Here is an 18,539-nt window from a genome sequence, read left to right as displayed (position 1 = left end):
TTACTTAAAAATCATGGCTTGAAAAGTATTAAATGCTAGGAGAAATACATACAATATGATGTTTTGTAAATAAGGCAGAGTACAAAATTGTTTTCAACGTTTGTCAATGTATGTGTATCCTGTACTTATAAAGAAAGCATATGAAGATGCAGACATAGAAAAAAATTATCACAATGTTTTATGGTGTTTACAAGTTGATAGTAGGGTCATGGACAGACATTCACTCTTGACTTGTTTTCAGTTATAAGCATTCATTTTATTGCAATGAAATGTACAATTTTTAGATGAAATTAGGCCACAATTATTAAATCTGTTATATTCTTGTTTTCACTGATTCCTATTGGTTCTTCAAGATTTCTTAGAAGAGTTTTCACAGCAACTTAGAGATGAAACGTCTGCATACTGGACTAGTGTTGTATTAGGAACCTCATGGAAATAAATTCACATTCAACCAAGATTTATTTGCATGTTCATCAAAATGAAAGAAAACATTTTTGAGATGTACCATTTTAAATACACACACGCAATCAGAAAGTGAATATCCTATAGCAGCATTTTGAACCTACTTAGGTCTTAGATGTACGTCTTGAATCCACTTTGAAAGGATAGAGAAACCATGGCACATACATGCAATGCAATACTATTCAACCATAGAAAGAATGAAATCCTGCCACTTATGAGAACATGGATGGAACTGCAGATCATTGTGCTGAGTAAAATACTCAGGAAAAGAAAGACCAGCACCACAAAAGCCCACTCCCACATGGGATCTAAAGTTGAGAACGGAATGGTGACTAGCAGCGGCCAGGGGGAGGAGAGAGGAGAAAGAATGGGTGAAGCTGATCAATGGGTACTGTTTCAGTTGGATATGACACAGTTCTGATGTGGTATTGTACTGGTCATAGATCACAATAATGAACATTTTATGTCAAAAAGCTAGAAGAAAGAATTTTGAAAGTTTTTGTCATAACTAATTAATAAATGTTTGAGAAAAAACTTGTTTCAAGAATATAAGCAACAATAAATGTTGGCAAGCATGAGGGACTAGGAGAGACATACATTGCTAGTGGGGCTGCAAATTGGTGCAATCACTCTGGAGATTCCTCAAAACACTCAGAATGGAACCACCATTTGACCCAGTTATTCCACTCCTCAGTATGTATTCGAAGCATTTAAAATCAGCATACGACAGTGAGACAGCTACATCAATGTTTATACTAGTTCAATTCACAACAGCTATGGAACCAACCTAGGTAGGAATAGGAAAGACCATGGAATGAATCTGACATAACTTTCCGACGTGCATATATCAATATACCACAGTGAATCTCGACAACAAGTACACCCACAAGACCAGGATCCTAATTAGAATTAGTTATACTCCATGTTTGTATAAATATGTCAAAATAGACTCTACTATCATATATAAATAAATAGAACAAATAAAAATTTTTTTAAAAGAAACATGTTTAATCTGATATAAACATTACTTACATGGTACTCCCTTAATATGTACACTTTAAACTTTTTATGCCCTAGTTAAAAATAGATTTGAAAATTATAAATTTAAAAAGCTACATATTTATTTATTAACCTCATACATCCACTCCCAATTCAGTTTTGTTTGTTCCTTCATTTATCACTGAAGCATACCTACTTACCACCTGGAACTGTCACAAACAAATAAACAAAAACAAAAAAAAATGAAATTTTAAAATAAATGTGTATGTGTAGTTTGAGTGACCTAGAAGAGTAAGATTAAATAGTATTTGCATGTCCCAATTCAAAGTAATGAGAGGAAGACCAACTCTCATTGTAATGCAAAATACTCCTCTGCAGATTTGTTCAGTAGGCATTTTTGCCACAAGCTTATTTATAGTATCTGCTATGAGCAAACAAACGACAAGCAGAAAAAGCAGTCACAGGAACACCAGACTTTCAAATAAAAATCATGAAACATTAATCGATGATTACAAAGTGCGGCTCTGGTGGTTGGTATGCTGAGTTTGCCTTTGCACTTTTAATGTCATGAGTACTTAAGAGGCTGAGTCAAATTAATTCCTTCCCAAATGAGACACATTTTTTCTGTTATCTCTTGACCTTCTCAAATTCCAGAACCCTTGAGCAAGCCCCAGTTGTTTCATCTCGGAAAAGTAACATTAGTCAGCTAAATATTTACCAAAAGTTAACAGGGTGTGATACAAAAGGGAAGCACAAGAAAATAAGAAAATGAATCAATTACTGAAAGTCAAAGAAACACTGTGAAATTGTGAACACAGATAAACTATACTACACTGTCCCTCGTATAACTTATGATCCGTGAGCTTAGAAAATGAGGTGAGGAAATGTGAATTCCTATTACTTACTTTTATTTTAGAGTTTTATTTATTTTTCCCATCACTTTCTTCCTCAGTTGTTCTTAAAATTGACAGAGCATGAAATAATCTTAGCACTTTGTCACAGATCTCCATATCAATAAGAGGAGTATGCATTTTGTGTAAAGCTGAGCCCCTTCTGGGGACCCTATAGTCAAAAAGACTTATTCATATAATTCATATAAAATTATTGACTGATTTGTCAAACTTCAAGGAAGAATTAATAACTAAAGAAATTTCCATAAAAATCAAATGTTAGCTGGGCAAGGTGTTGCATACCTACAATCCCAGAGGCTCAGGAGGCTGGGGCAGGAGGATCCTGAGTTCAAGGTCAGCCTCAGTAATTTAGCAAAGCCTTAAGCAATTCAGTGAGACTCTGGTCTCTAAATAAAATATTAAAAAGGGCTGGGGACATGGCTTAGTGGTTAAGCACCCCTAGGTTCAATTCCAGGTACCAAAAAAAAAAAAGAAGAAAATGTTAAAGATGCATTTCCCAACTCCTCTGAAAGTTGAGTATCTAGATGGAAATTACTCCCCTCCTTTGACTCATTCCTCTGAGATATGAAAGACACATGGTTTGGTTCACTACTTTCAGTCTTTTCTTTCAGTAAACGTGGCAGAAAGATAAGGGTTACCCTATGTTAGTAGTTCAAGGTTGGCCTTTTACTTTGAGGCAGCTGAGAAGGAAGGTGGAGAGAGGAAAAAAGAAGAAGAGAGACACATGGACAAACAAATGGCAGAGAGAAAGGCTAATTCTGCATTCTAGAGCCCATCGCCAGCCTCAGGGGCATAAGGAGACAGGCAGTGGAGACAGCTTCCCAACCCTGGATTACATTTATGGCATGTATTCCTGAACCAGGTGCCTCTAGGCCGCCTGCTGATCCCCTTCAACTGGAACAGAAGCAGCAGCCTCCTCATTTGGTCAGCTGTCTCATGTTCTAGAAGTCACTTCTGAGATCCAAGCTAAAATTCACTCTCTTCCAAGCTTTCCAAAAATTGTGTAGTTTCCTAACTACTTTGTTAGAGCTGCTTCTGCTCAAGGTATTTGAAATTACTTTTTCTGAATAGAACCCTGGCCAGTCTAAGTGTCCACTGTTCACATTATTTATAAGTGACCTCCCTGTCCCTCTGTGGGGCCAGTAGACAAAGAAGCTTCTAGAGGCATGGGTGCCAAGGCAGAGCAGTTTACAGACTTCATGCCAACAAGAGGAGATGCTGCTTCTGTCCTCTTCAAGGTTGAAATCCACCTAGGAATACAATGTTTTCACTTGAAAAGGTGAGAATAGCATACTACATACATGATTAAATAATAGATTATATTTTAGCAGAATTGAGCATAGAAAAGAGCACAAGGAACAGGGAGAAACCCTGGATGTATCACTTAATATCTCTAGATTTAGTTTCTTGAACAATGAAGCAGGGATTGTAGGGGGGGAAAGTGTTAAAATAAATCTTTAAGGAATTTTCCACTTCTAAAGAAAGGATTTTTGGAGAATAGTGTGATACAATGTAATCATAATTTTTTACATCAGAGAACTAAAAATGGAGGCCTTAAAAATGATAGGTAGGGCTGGGGATATAGCTCAGTTGGTAGAGTGCTTGCCTCAAATACACAAGGCCTTTGGTTCAATCCCCAGCACCACAAAAAAAAAAAAAAAAAAAAAAAAAAAAAAAAGATAGGGAGAACTTTCCATCGAGGGACCTGGAAATATGACCAGAAGGGGTTGGAAACTGGGCAAAAGCATGACATCCTGGCTGGACAGCACAATCATAAACCCCACATAAATACCAAACTGGGAAACAATGACAAACACACTGGATGGAAGCAGGGTGTGGAATCGGACAAGGGCCATCAGATGGGAGCATTTCCAACCCTAGCGTGGCTGGCAGTTAGGGCAGGGAGTCCTTTCTGGCGTGGCCTGCTGCACACTGTAGGGTGTTTCAGCACACGCCTGGCCCCTTACCACATGAGGAGCACCTACCACTAATGACAAATGAAAAGTCCACAGACTTTACCAAATACCGACTGGCTAAGAGCCACTGGACTCAACAATGACAGTGCAAGAGAGACAATTTAAGAATCATCATCATTAGTTGCAAAGAGATTGCAAAGTCCATTAGTGGAGGGGCCGAGTGGGCACCTGGGGCCCAGGAGGGACAGGAGTGCACAAGCAGCACCTGCAAGAGGGCTCTCCCCAGGCCGCCAGCACTTGCAGCCTGCTGGGAAGGCAAGTCCAGGGTTCCTAACAGGTTTCGTTTTCTGTTTTTCCACCCAGTGAAGAAAACCAGATTTTTAAGTAAATTTCTTGATTTCAAAAACATCAGAATTGGAGTTTTCTGAAATACAGTGTGTAGACTGAATTTGACTCTCAGGGTGCCAGCGTCCTGCAGCCTGCAATAAGGTGGTGACAGCTCACAGGGCTACTGAAGAAAAGAATTCCGTGGATCCTGATCAAATAAACTAACTATAAAAAGGCATTTTTGAGAAAGGGCTGCAGAAGCGAAACTGAATGGATATTTGCGGACAGCAAGGAACCTCTGTTGATTATGATAACGGCACTGTTTTTATAAAAAGTCCTTACCTGTCTCAGCTATATAATGTCAGAAACACAAACACATGCACACTTTACTTTCTATTATAGATTAAACAAAAATTTTAAATGAGAGAGAGACTAGTGTGTGCAATGACACTCCTGAGTATCAAGAATAAATCACAGGAATGAGGAAAAAATTAAGGCTTTGAATGTGCGTAAGTCATCAAAGCACATCACCAAAGAGACTGATCTGCACTAGGTAATGTATTACTTTTTTTCTATGGGTTTCCCTGGAAAAAGCTGCCTTTATATTTGAATTGTTTCAACTTATTGCAAGAATTCCCTGAGAGCCTGTATGTTTCTCCTCCATTATAAGATCACAAGAATTAGCTCCACTCATTCTAGGTTCCACTTTAGGAGAATGTTAATTATAATCATATTGTTTAAAATGATAACAACTCTAGGAGCACACAGAAAGCAATCTCTGTTTGCAGGTGCTGTGCCAACCTTCTTACAGGCCCAAATTATCACATTTAAGGCTCCAATCAGCCCTATGAAGCAACTACTATTATAAAGAAAGTATGATAATTCAGAGAAATTAAGAAACTTGGTTCAAAAACAGCCCATGAAAAAGTGGTAGAGATGGCATTTAAATTCATATGTCTGATACTTAAACTTCTTCCTCTTAACTATTACCCTACACTATCTCCCACGGGGTTTCTTTAATGGTGAGCATGCAAGCAGTTGATGAGTATTTGATGTTGAAATAAGCCATGCAGCCCAGCAGTCCAGGCAAGACCATAGGCACCTTTAATTCTCTCGTCCCCGTCCTCTACAGAGGACCCTCTCTGCCTGTATCTAGAAAGAAAACACTCTCTTCTGTATTGCTTTTGCATTTGTCCTGAAAAGCGAAGTGACATCACCTTAAATTCTCTGTCAAATGTTTAGTCAGAATGAAAGTGGAACAGCTCTCGAGATCAATCAGACCCAACAGACCTTGTGCCTCAATTTATCAGAAGTACCAAGAGATGTGAAGTGCCTTTGTTCACTGTGATCCACACATGCTTGCACAGAAACTGTTCTGAACCTCTACTGATCACCAAGGCAGCCAGCTGATCTTCTGCAACCACATGAGAAGCAAACAGTACTACACTGTCTCAGGGTGTATGTCCCACCAGGGCCCAGAGACACCACACCACAGGCTGAGTGTCATGTACGGCAAAAACAGCTGGGATCTTCCATTTGTTAGGGTTAATATAACTGCCATGACTTCAGTTCACATAAGCCTGACAAATAAATCTCTAGGCCCAAACTTGCCAAATCATATTTCTGCTTAGGATAAAATCAGGTGTCCAATTTTCCATTGCCAACACGGTGGCTTCTAATTCAGATTTTCTTAAATATCTTACACAATCCACTCAGTCATAAACCACAGAGCTACTCTTGTACTGGTGTAACAGAGCCATTCAATGACCTCTATGAAAAAGAGGAGCTTGTCTGCTAACAGATTATCTATACTATGAAAAACGTGCTTTCTCTTGAGGGACATAAAACTATCAGGTACATGATCCTGAACAATAACATAAGGGTAAGTTTGTCATTTTAATAAACCAAGCTCTTTTTAACCTAATATATAGCATAGGAGCAACAACTACCAAAGTTTACTTGCTTATTCAATACATCCTGGTTCATTCGTAGGACCAACACTCTAGCTAAATGTTCCTGTGATTTCTGATGACCTCCCACGAAAAAGCAATAACTGTATCTGTTGTCAAAATTAAGTTACACACTTTCCCTCCAGTTGTTCTATTGAACTACTTCCTTCAACTTACATAAAATCCTTCTGGATACTGTAGGAAAAAAGAGTCAGAAAAAGAGAAAAGGCCCTGGACAAAACCATTTCCTCCAAGGAGCAGGTAGTAGGCTAGTCTCAGCATACTTTCCATTCCAGAGCTGCAAACACATGTCAAACAAATTCAGCTAGGACAATGACCTAGCAGCATACCAAACAAGGAAAGCCCAGATCGAAAGCCACTCGTGCTTTCTGCTCTATTCTTCAGGTTTAAGAGTAATCTCAGCGGCTGGCGAAAGCATGTGCGAGTACACACAGCCAATCTGCGTCTGCAGCCAAGTATTTTCTCCCTTGAACGCATTTCCTTTTAACTTACTGTGGTAAGTTCACAAAAGGCCATCACGTTTTAAAGATAGTCAGCAGATCTCAAAGGTGCATGCAGGTGCTCAGATTTCAGTAACGCTGAGGAGCACACATCACAAAAGACTTTTTTATAACTTCTGAAGTTACCAGTACCATTTTTCTTAATCTATGTATGATTTAAATAGAAAGGTAAGAGGAGAAAATGCACTTATTTTTTAAAACAGCTCACTCTATTTAAATGTACTGAATAGTATATGGTACCTCTCAGGAGACAGATAAAAGCTTCATATGAACACAGGGCTGTTTTTCCCTCTCATGTAAAAACACTTGGAATATTTTAAAATGTAAATTTAATTCTACCTATTCTTGGCCTCCCTTTCTTACCTCTAAGTCAAAAGCTAATCGGCAAAAAAGCAACATCACCTTCTAGCCAAATCCAGATCCTCATATAATAACTAGAATCAAAAGTAGAATTGAAAGTACAAAACAACCATGTGGTCAAGCTTCCTGTGACCCAGAGTAAACTAAGAGCAAGTTTCCTGGAGGCTGCTTTTCTGCTTCATGTCTCTACCACTTAGACTGATGCTCAGAACTTAAAAAATTCCAAATAACAAAGCCAGAAAGATCACAAGTGACAAGTGGCATCTGGAGGGGTTCAGTAATGGGGTTGAGGTTGGTGGGCTGAGGAACTGGACCCTAGTCCCGATGCCAGCTGTGCACACATTTCCCTTAGATTCATCCTAAGCCATCCCTGACTTCTGCATTTTTGCATGTGCATTATTTTCCTGTTAATAGTCTTAGAATTTCAATGTGGAAGAGGAACTGAGCCTGGTGTGCGTTTTGTTTGTTTTCCTTTATTTTTTAATTTCCTCCACACAAGGCAACAGAACACAGACTGGTCATTTGATAAATACTCAAAAGTTTAAATACCAATTGTCACACTTCAGTGTATTATACAATGGAAATTATTTTTTTGCATACATTTGCATCAAAATAGTTACTGTACTGTTGGTTACCTCTTCAAAAAAACGTATGAGGGGAGAACTTTTCACGCTTAGTTAATTCAAAATAAATGTGGGTTCATTAAATTATATAGATTTAGAAAAGCAATTACAAATTCATACTCAGAACCAAAAATGAAAGCAATCCAAAAGGAGTTACAGAGTCAGATATGGTGGTACATGCCTCTAATCCCAGCTACTCAGGAGGCTGAGGCAGGAGGATTCTAAGTTCTAGGCCAGTCTGGGGAGCTTAGTAAGGCCCTGTCTTAAAACAAAAATAGACAAATTAAAAGGGCTGGGGATGTTGCTCTGTGAGAGTACTTACCAAGCCCTGGGTTCAATCCCCAGCACCACCACCAACAACAAAAAAGTTGGGCAAAACATAAAACCTTTCACCTACTCAGGAAAATGGAGTGCTTAAATGGAGCACATGGCAAGGGTCATGCTATTGGCCCCAAGAGATTATAAAAATACAGTTTACAACTATGGAGATGAGCTACCTATGTGTATAAAAAAAAAAAAGCCAGTCCTGGTGGTACACTCCTCTAATTCCAGTGGCTTGGAGGCTGAGAGAGAATGATTGTAAGTTCAAAGCCATCCTCAGCAACTTAGTGAGGCCCTAAGCAACTTAGAGAGACCTTTTCTCAAAATAAAATATAAAAAAATGCTAGAGATGTGGCTCAGTGATTAAGCACCCCTGGGTTCAATCCTTGGCACGAAAAAAAAAAATCTGTGGGAAGAGTAGGAGTGAGAAGAAGGAGTGAAGGAAAAGCTAGCCAAGGGCACAAAATTTATGGACCCCCAAAAATGTTCCAGGACTGTGCGACTCAAACAGTACTGAGGTCAGGAAAGAGTAGGAACTCTGTCTGTCTACTTGGTAAGTCTGTTCATTTCTTTGCTTTGGTGATTTTCCAGTTCGGGTTTTGTTTTGTTTTGCTCTTGGTTACCTAGTAAAGTCACTGTTTAAAAAATTCCAACCTCGTCTACACTGAACTAAGAAGAAAAGGAGAACTGTCCTTCTCTAGACGTGGCTGCAAGGAATTTCGGAGGCCTGGATGAGTGGGGCATTCTGGTCAAGGGGCTGGTGCCAGCTGAAGGCCAGGAAGGAGCAGCATGGCTGGAGCTGGGGAAGGGACCTCTGGAGACAAGGGGCCTCACAGCTGGCCCAGGACTGACTGGAAAAACCCCACCGGAGCCCACTCCCCTCTGCAGAAGGACTCTGCCACACTTTTCCAGGAGATTGAGTCAGGGAGGTCACTTCAGCTCGCCTGCAAACTGCTGGCCAGTTCCTTCTTCTTCTTCTTTTTCTTTTTTTTTAAGATTTAAATTTTATAATTGTAGAATTTGTTTTTTGAAATGAAATGGCTTCTGATGTATGGAGCATACTGCTAGAACTCAGAAGGAAAGGTTTCAGCGTTTAGAGACTCTGTTAGAGAATGCATTTAAAATACCTAAAAATAACTCGTTCCCTCATTACCACGTTTGCAGCTACTCGAAGCAATTAGCACCCTACAGTCCCAGGAGAGTCAGGGCTTCAGACCAATTAAAACCGAGTAGTCAATGACAGACTTGCTGGTGGGACGCTGTCCACTGGGGCTCTGGAATGAAGAAGGAAAGCTTCCGACGATCTGCTTTTCCCTGTAGAATCGTGTCCCAACATCAGAAAGCTAGGACTGCCAGCAGCCACGTAACTGTCTACTTGTTGAGTCTGTGGGAGGGTCGAGCTGTGTGGCGTGAGGCATGGCCAACATCTCTGCATCACACCTGACTGCCTGGGACGGACCGGCTACAGTAGAGAAAGCAATCGACTGTATACGCTTCGAGAACTTTCATCCCATAAAGAATTTTTACTTGACCAAGGCACAGGAGTAGGACCATGGCATTAAAGTCAGGGGAGAAAACTCTCTCCTCTTGTGCCTTTTGGAAGGAACTCTGAAGTAACTTGGCAGTAACTGGAAAGCAAATGGGGAATTCCTCTTAAAAACCTGTGAATGTAACAAGCTAAAGAAAATAAGCTCACACAATAAACTCCAGGATGTCTTCTGCTTCCAAAATAACAAAAACAATATGAAAATCAATAAACCATCAGTATAACTCATGAGTTTAATTTTAACTCTGGCAAAGTTTAGCAACTCTCCCAGGTTTGTTAGAAACACTTTCCTGACCACCCCCACGTCCAGCCCCTCGTTATTGGCTATATGTTTACAAAAACCCTTATTTGTGTTCACAGTTTTTTTAGAGAATATTTATAGCAATAATCATGTTATTTGAATGGTATTCAAGTTTTATTTATGTATTTATTTGCATTTCTAGTGAAGATTTTTGATTATGGTTCTCCAGCATTGGAGGCCCTCAACCCAAAAGGAGAAGACAGTATACTCAGCTCTGTCTTGGAGAGAGTTAGGGATGCCCGTGATTACTCAGAAACTTGCATAAGACTGATACTTTCATGAGAAGAGGGGTAATCAAATAGGGCGGTGGGGAAAAAGAAAAAAAAAAGATTTCATTGTTGACTGCACTTGACAAGAAAAGCAAAGAAAAGCCTACCCACCAGCTCCTTCTCCATTTTTCCCCGGTTGCACAGAATTTAATTCTAAACCTAAATAAACAAAACTTTAAAACAAATGTCTCATGGCAGAATATAATACTAAACATGAGTTGTATTTCCAAACTCACAAATTAAGCATTTTCTTGATCACATCTCCTTTAAGAAAAATTTAAGAAGAGGGGGTAGCGGGGGACACATCCCTAGGTTAAGTCAATATGAACAGGAAAGAATTTCCTAAAACTGCTACAGTATGCTAATACTTGGTTGTATAACCATGACTTTAAAAAACTTAAAAGTCAACCCATAACTAAAAATGCAAATGCTCTAACCTGAATTAATGTTTTCTTTTTAAATATGGAGGTTTATATGTTTTAGAAAACTACAATTATTAAGAAAAGTAGATTGCCCTCTTTTAACACACAAGAAAATACGTAGTGGAAATCTTTCCTTTTTAAAATCCCTTCAATTGTAATTTTTAAGAAAATTATCCTGAATGAGAAACATTCAACTTACTTGAAGTTACTGTATTTTAAACTCATGAAGGGCATCCTCTGTATAAAAACTCTCCTCACTACAAACACAGACTGCACCTTGGCCGTCATCCTATACAAAGAGCACCTATAAAAACCTGTGAAATTTTAAAAGACACCTGTAAAATTGCTCAAAGTAAGCTTTTGTCTTGTGTCATACACATAGAATGATCTGCCACATGAATTAAGGTAGTAACAGAGACAAGAAATAGTAGCACACTGTCTATTCTACTACTACAAGTAACTATTTTTTGACAACTACAATTGCAATAGCTAAGAAAATTAATTTTACTAAGTTTAGTTTAGTCAGATAAGCACGCCACAGCAAATGCAAACAAAATTTTAAAAGATCATGTCACTTTAAAAGCCACCGATTTTTCAATTTAGCCCGATTTATAGTGATAATTAAAGAAGAAATAAAGTGCTGATAGATAAATGTGCTAATTATTTCCTCTGAGGAGCCAAGTCATGAACTTATAACCAAGTTTTGGGAACAAATTTGTAGAAAATACACAAACTCTGGGGAAGAAATATACATGGTCCTTCCCATTGGCTATGAGAGTATTTTATTTATTTTTGACCATGTGAACACTATTACACTAAAGAACATATCTAGTTAGCTTCCAGTGCTGCGTTTAAAATGATGTAACAGAGAAGCTCTATGTTTGAATTCGGAACACCAAAGGAATCACTGGCAAAGTCTAAAATGAAAAACAGGCCTTGGACATGCCCAGAGCCAGCTGCTACTGTCCAAAGCCCAGCTCTTTCCAACAGAGCAGCAGATCTGCCTGAGTCACAGCGTAAGAGGGACCATCACCATGTACAGCAAGGTCAGCACAGCTCCCTGCACCGGGCAAGACAGCCAGTGTGTGAACTCTGCAGGCCACACACAGGACCCCTCCCAAAAGCACTCAGGAAGCCACACACAGCCAACAAGCCTATGAACGTGTATGTGCCAGTAAGACTTTAATTCCACATCATGCCATTGTAATTTCATATAATTTTCTTTTGATACTTCCCAACTATTTTAAAATGTAAAAATCACTGTTAGCCCACAGGCCATATAAAAACGGGTAGCTAGCAGCTAGGCATTATGATGTACTCCTGCAATCCCAGACTCCAGAGGCCCAGGCAGGAGAATCACAAGTTCAAGGACAGCCGTGGCAACTCAGTGAGATCCTGTCTCAAAATAAAAAAAATAAAATGGGCTGGTGATGTAGCTCAGTGGTAAAGTGCCTCTGAGTTTCTGTCCTGAGTTCAATATAAGAAGGGTCAAAGAAAAAAAACAAAACAGTAGCTGGCTGTGGGCATAGTCTGTCTCCTGGCCTCAGGCCCGCTCTGCGACAGGCTGTTAACCCTATTCCTTCCCCTGTATCTACATAAACCTACAAATCATGTGCTTCCTCTTTCAGCAGAGCATTCCTTTGCCTATATAAGTCACTGATGCCCTGTCCCTCTTTCTCTCCCTTAGGTCCTAAGAGTCCAACAGAACAGCAATGAGGTCAGGAAGAACAGGAGAACAGGCCGCAGAAACCTCACCAGCCCCTCTTCTACTGCTTTCCAGCTGTGTGATCTTGAACGAGTGATGTGGCATTCCAAGTCTCCATTTCACCAGCGATAAGAAAGGACTATGGCACCCAAGCACCTGAAAGCAATAGCACAGGCGCCCCCTTCTATCAAGTAAGCCGGGAGAACAACTGCCAACTGCAGCTCAGAAGCAAGAGCCTGCCTGGTCTTTCAGTGAAGTTGCTAGGTCATGGCAGTATCTGGGTCCCTCAGGAGAGAATAGTTAGTTACAGTCCCGGAAAAGGGGGCAACTAGTCACCTCATGGACTGCATGCCACTTTCCAGAAATCTCAGAATGAGGCCTAGGTTCAACACACATGAACCGAGAATCTCTCTGTGGCAAAGAACAGGGCAGACATTGTAAAGAGCCTAAAAATGAATCAAAATCAGCCCTTATGTCAAAAAACTTACAACTTCTTCAACAACACCCAGAACACAAAGCAGGTTTGACTTGTATAAACCAACTTTATTAAGAATCTAGAAAGAAAGAGAGCCAAACAAAAGACAGGGGAAGAATTCCCTAGGAGCCAGACTTAACAATGGGTAGGGTTTCAAGAAGAGGCACAGAAAGTACCCCAGGGGCAGCCTCTCTCTTCCCCTTCCAGCAGTTTCCCCAGAACATTGCTCTTTCCCTCTCCACCCTGTAAATTGCTGGTTTGCATCAGTAGATAGGGACAAAACTTTCCTGTCCTCCTCGAATGTACCACAGTAAATTAAAGAGCTTATAAATGAACATGGTTGAAAAATACTAGTCTTGACAGGAACATCTGAAAACATTTCCTTCATGTTTGCCCAGAACTTGGTATCTACCCAATTTAGATCATAAAATAGTCAAGGTGCCACAGAAAGCACAAACAAATCTTGATCCAGGTCTGGAGACCTGGTTGCAAAGAATTTGGCCAGAATACATTCATCCCCTACTACTCTCATCTAGAACACAGAGTGTAGGGGAAATAAATCAGGGCCTCAACCTGATTTATTGACACTGATGAATTAAGAGTTCTACCTGGGAAAGCTCTCATAAGGGAATATTTTTCACATACATTTTCTATAAATGTTCCTATAAATGATTCTAGGAGAAGTTGGGGGCGATGGCACATGCCTGCAGTCCCAGCTATTTGGGAGGCTGAGGCAGGAGGATTTCAAATTCGAGGCCACTGTTAGCAACTTAAGGAGGCCCTACTGTAACTCACACAGATCCTTTCTCTAAATGGAAAAGGAAAAGGGCTGAGGATGAGGCTCAGTGGTAGAGCACTCCTAGGTTCAATTTCCGGTATCGTGAAAAAAAAAAAAAAAAATCCTAGGAGAAAATGATTGTTTTCAACTGAAATCTTGTTCAGATTCTCCCCATGCTAAAAATAAAGTGACAACCAAAAAGGGCAGCAACACAGTTCACAGCTGAAGTCTCGGAAGATGTAACACAAAGCAGAGTTCTCAACACTCTGATCAACACATGGCACCGAAGCTGGGAAACACTATACTCCAAAAATGGATAAATGGGAAGCAAACACTGTGTTCCCTAGCACAGTGGAAAAATGGAAAATGACTATAAATATTTGTACTTGAAAAAGAATTGCTGCCAGATTCGGTGGTACTACTTATGAAGCTGAAGTGGATGGTCACTCGAGCTCAGGAATTTGAGGCCAGCCTGAGCAACAAGAGGGAGACCAAGTCTCAAAAAAAAAAAGTTGTTGTTATCACTCCAGTAACACTATCATTCTGCATTGCTTCACATACATAGATTAATCTAGTCCAGTGATTCTCAAGCCTGGACCATTTTGTTCTTCAGGAGACATTTGTTCATTTTTTGTCTTGAGATATTTTTTGATCTCAGATTTAGAAGTGGATACTATTGGCATCTAGTGGGCAGAACACACTACAATGGAAAGATCAGCCCCCAAGAAGAAGTTCCTGGCTCAAAATCTCAACAGGGACAAGAAATTTTGATTTAGTCCATTTCTTAATAACTAGCTGGGACATAGTGACAGATATAGAGGATTAGAGATGAGAAGTCATCTAAATACCCACTATTAATCTAGGACAACTTAGAATCCTAAGGAAAAGTTTGATATTCATATAGTAATTTCATTTGTAATATCTAAGGGATAAAATAGACCACAGTCCATGATTCTGGTCATGTCATCTAATAGCATATCTTTTGCATTTAGGAACTTACAACATAACTTATAAGAAACTCTAATACAATAGTTGGTAATCAAATTGATTACTCCTGGCTCCATCTATTATAAATTTACATTTTCCCACAATTAGTCCATAACTGAACTCCCTGTGCCCAGCTACTAAGTAACCATTCCTTGAATGTTATTTAGTCTTTTGCTGAGGGAAACATTCATATCTGAAATTCCCTTTCCCTGATGTTACAATCCATTAAAAATTGACTGTCCAACTTCATGAAATTTAAAAGACAGAATGCGGAAGAAGCCGATTTTGACTATAAAGGCAACTACAAAAGGAAGATCCTGTAGAAAGTAAATGTGCTTAATAGACGGAATGAAATAACAGGGGGCTGAAGAGGCTCCTCTAAAAATAACAAAGCCCTGGTGGCAATTTTTTTCCCCATAAAAGTTTCCTAGGGTGTTTCAAAAAAAAAAAAAAAAAAAAAAAAGTTTCTGGGAAAGTTTTCTAACCTTTTTTATTTTGATGTTTCGTGTCCATTTCTGTTTGCTGAAAGCACCGCTGTCTATTTTCTAGATATTGTGCTTAAGCGGAATATTTTTGAAACTATGACAAAAGTAAGTTCAAATTTAGAGGACTCAGGTTCAAATATCCTTTCTAAACCATCAGTATTCCTTACAGAAAGGAAAGGGTTCTGTAACTGACAGAAATTCACCTGAATTCCACCTTTCTGCAGCTAACAAAGCCAGCACTGTTCCAGGTAAATGGAGAAAGATAGGCAGATTAGTCCGCTTGAGTTTTCCCAAACACATAAAGATGAAGACAAAACTACCGCTGCCTGAATGACCTGGTCTTTGCACCAAGTGTCACTTTCTAAACAACCTTGAAGTTAAAATGTCTGTCCTCAGGCTTGTGGAAAGCTCAAGCAAAAAAACACCCAATTAACTTAAGGGGGTAAAAAGATGCCAAAGTGATTTCCCCCGCCCCCTCAAAAAAAGAGCATCTCAGAAGTTCATTTAAATGCAATATCCAGTTTCAGAGAGTTCAACAGAAAAGCACGTAAGTGGGAAACGCCAAGGATTTCTCCTTTACAGCAAATGCAGCAGAAGAGTGTTTAGACAAACATGTGCTGAGTCTCTCTTGGCTAAACGTAAAATGTTTTGTTTTACATGAACTTAACTACACTCTTCGCTGCCGTTTCAGCTTCCGAACACAAGTAACAGCCAGGGCTTGGGATAAGGGTGTTAAAGGGGAGAAACTACGTCCACAGCCTCCTCTCCAAATCCCAAAGGAGGAAAGCTGCCTCCTGGAGGTGCTGAGTAGCTAGCTGGGAAGCCTTACAGAAAACCACCAAGGTTTCTGAGCGTTGATTTTGGCAAAAGGTAGGTGTTACCGGCAGCTTCCTGGGGCACTGGAAGGAATGTGTCACCATCAATCAGAAACTACACTGAGCCCCCTGTTTAGGTCACAAAGCGGGTACTGCCTGGTCCAGATAAAGCATGCCAACTCCTGAAAAGAAGCAGGTAAGGTGTTGGTGTCCAGTGATCCCAAGAACCAAAAGACAACCCCAACATACTCTGAAGCAAAATCTGTCGTGCTCAGTTTACAGAGAAACTCCGGGAGTCGACGAGGGTGGGTGTTCCCACACTTGCGCGGGCACCAGCGCCTCCCGGGCCCATTTCTGGGGACGGTTTCAGCTGTGCTTGGGAGGAGGGTCAGCCCACCCACTCACCTTGGCGGTGCAGGGCAGGAGAGACAGGTCCTCCCCTACTCACCTTGCAAGCCCGTGAAAAGGGCGGGAAGATGAATGAACTACCCATCCGACCGGGCCCCGGGGACAGCGGCGGACTCCGGGGATGCTCACCTGCCGGGATGCTGGCGGGCTCCTCGGAGTTGGCACCAAGGCAAGGACTCCAGGGGTGGAGGACAAGCGCCAGCAGCAGCAGCAGCAGCTGGGGCTTCCCGGCGCACCTCCCCATCTTCCGCCCCTGGAGGGCCCGCGCCGGCTCCCGCACCCCCTCGGCCCCGCAGCCGCGCACTTCTCGCGAGAACCCAGCGACCCCCTGGCCAGTCCGAGGTTGGCGATTGCGGACCGGAGCGGTCGGGCGAGAGGAGCACGCGCGGCGGCCGCAGCCCAGGCGGGAAGCGAGCGGACGGGGCCGGACGAGGCGGAGGCGCGCAGCCGCGGGCGCCGGGGCCTTATAGACTCCCCGAGGGGGAGGCGACAGGGCGGGCCGCGCCCTGGCTATTGGCCGCCCGCTGACCCGCCGCCGCTGCGGTCGCCGGCGCTGGCCCCCCGGCCCCACGTCTGGGATGTGTGCTCAGGTCGGACCCTATTTAGGGAGCTGTCTGCGGCTACGTGTGGCGGCTCACGCAGCGTCGCTGGCTGGAACAGAGGACCTTGTACTTTGGTCTGCGAGTGGGCTGGAGGGGGAGGAGCCGCCCGGAGTCTGGCTGGCGGGCAGCGCCCCCCTCCCGCATCCTCTCGGCTGCCTGCGCTCCAGAACCTTCCACCGCAGCCCGGAGGCTGAGCATCTGCTCCTCGGGGAACCTGCGTGCGCCCCGCAGCCAGAGGGACAGCAGATGCCCTGCGATCTTTGCCGAAGGGGATCGTGCCAGGCTCTACGCTTTGGAAATGGGTCCCCCGACCCTTTAGCTCAGAGGGCGGGTTTCAGCACCCTGTAAGGGAAAGGCCGTGTTCCTATGTTACTCTGTTAAAAAGAAAGTTTTTATTGTCCAGCGAACATTTCTTCCTCCGCCGCTAGGGCCACGAGAGCCGGAGACTCTTTCCAGTAATGAGGCTTGTAAATCCTGCGGAATCGGAGCCCAGCGTGTGTAACCTGGGGCTGTTCCCTACAAGATCTCCGTCCAGTCCACATGGAAAAGTACTCCCAAGATGTAGTCGGGAGCCGGCTGCCGGCTCCGCAGCGCCTCCCCCATTGCTTCCAGTTTTGCTTAATGTCTAACTAGATTCCTTCTTTTCTCTCTTCCCTCACGTTTTAGCCAGCCCAGGGTTCAAATTGTTGAAGTAAGCAGAGGCAAAAGTACAGATTATAGCAAAAGTTTGATAACTGCCTCTCATACATTCGTGCCACAAGCTATTACATGGGAGAAAAAAAGCAAGTCGTAAAATTCTAGAATCTTCCACCTAACGCTTCCAGAAACTTGGAAAAACACACTCTGAAGCCAACACCCATTCTAACTCAGAGCCTTTGAAATTGAAACAAAAAAAAATTATTGAAAAAGATATTTTCCATTGTGATCACATTTTGTCTAAAATCAGTATACTATTACGATAGCATAAGTACCCAATGACAGATTGAAAGTCAAGTGGCTGTCTGGCATTGCAGCCAAATGGTAGAGCATATGCAAGCAGGAGGCCCAGCCGTCTATTCTCAGTACAGCAGGGGGAGAGGGAGGGGGAGGGGGGACAGAGGGAGAGGAGGGAGAAAAAAAAAAGGAAAAAAAAATTAAAAAGCAGATAGTAAGACCTGTTAAGAAACCTGGTCTAAGTGTGACATCTTAGATGAAGAATCATTTCTTGTGCCCAGAACTAAACCAGTTATTACTGGGTTTTGAAGTTTTAGTTTTTTAAAAGACAAGGAAAATTGGAGAAAGTTCAGAGAAGAGTAGAAATAATTATAGAAATGGAAAGTTTGACCTGTGAGAGGAATGTCATAAAGGTTATTTAGTC

At 41.7% G+C, this 18,539-nt stretch overlaps 1 protein-coding gene across 1 annotated transcript in view; it reads right to left on the bottom strand.

Annotated features, from left to right (window-relative positions):
* The window catches only part of Plod2 (procollagen-lysine,2-oxoglutarate 5-dioxygenase 2), a 92,737-nt gene extending 75,481 nt beyond the window's left edge, over nt 1-17,256 (bottom strand). The window contains 1 exon segment of the mRNA XM_047564054.1: nt 16,710-17,256. Within this exon segment, the coding sequence (XP_047420010.1) occupies nt 16,710-16,824 (115 nt within the window). The 5' untranslated portion in view covers nt 16,825-17,256.
* Nucleotides 17,257-18,539: the final 1,283 nt, after the last annotated feature.

Source organism: Sciurus carolinensis, chromosome 9, assembly GCF_902686445.1.
Source record: "Sciurus carolinensis chromosome 9, mSciCar1.2, whole genome shotgun sequence".
NCBI classification, from domain to species: domain Eukaryota; kingdom Metazoa; phylum Chordata; class Mammalia; order Rodentia; family Sciuridae; genus Sciurus; species Sciurus carolinensis.
This window is presented reverse-complemented; position numbering and strand designations above follow the sequence as displayed.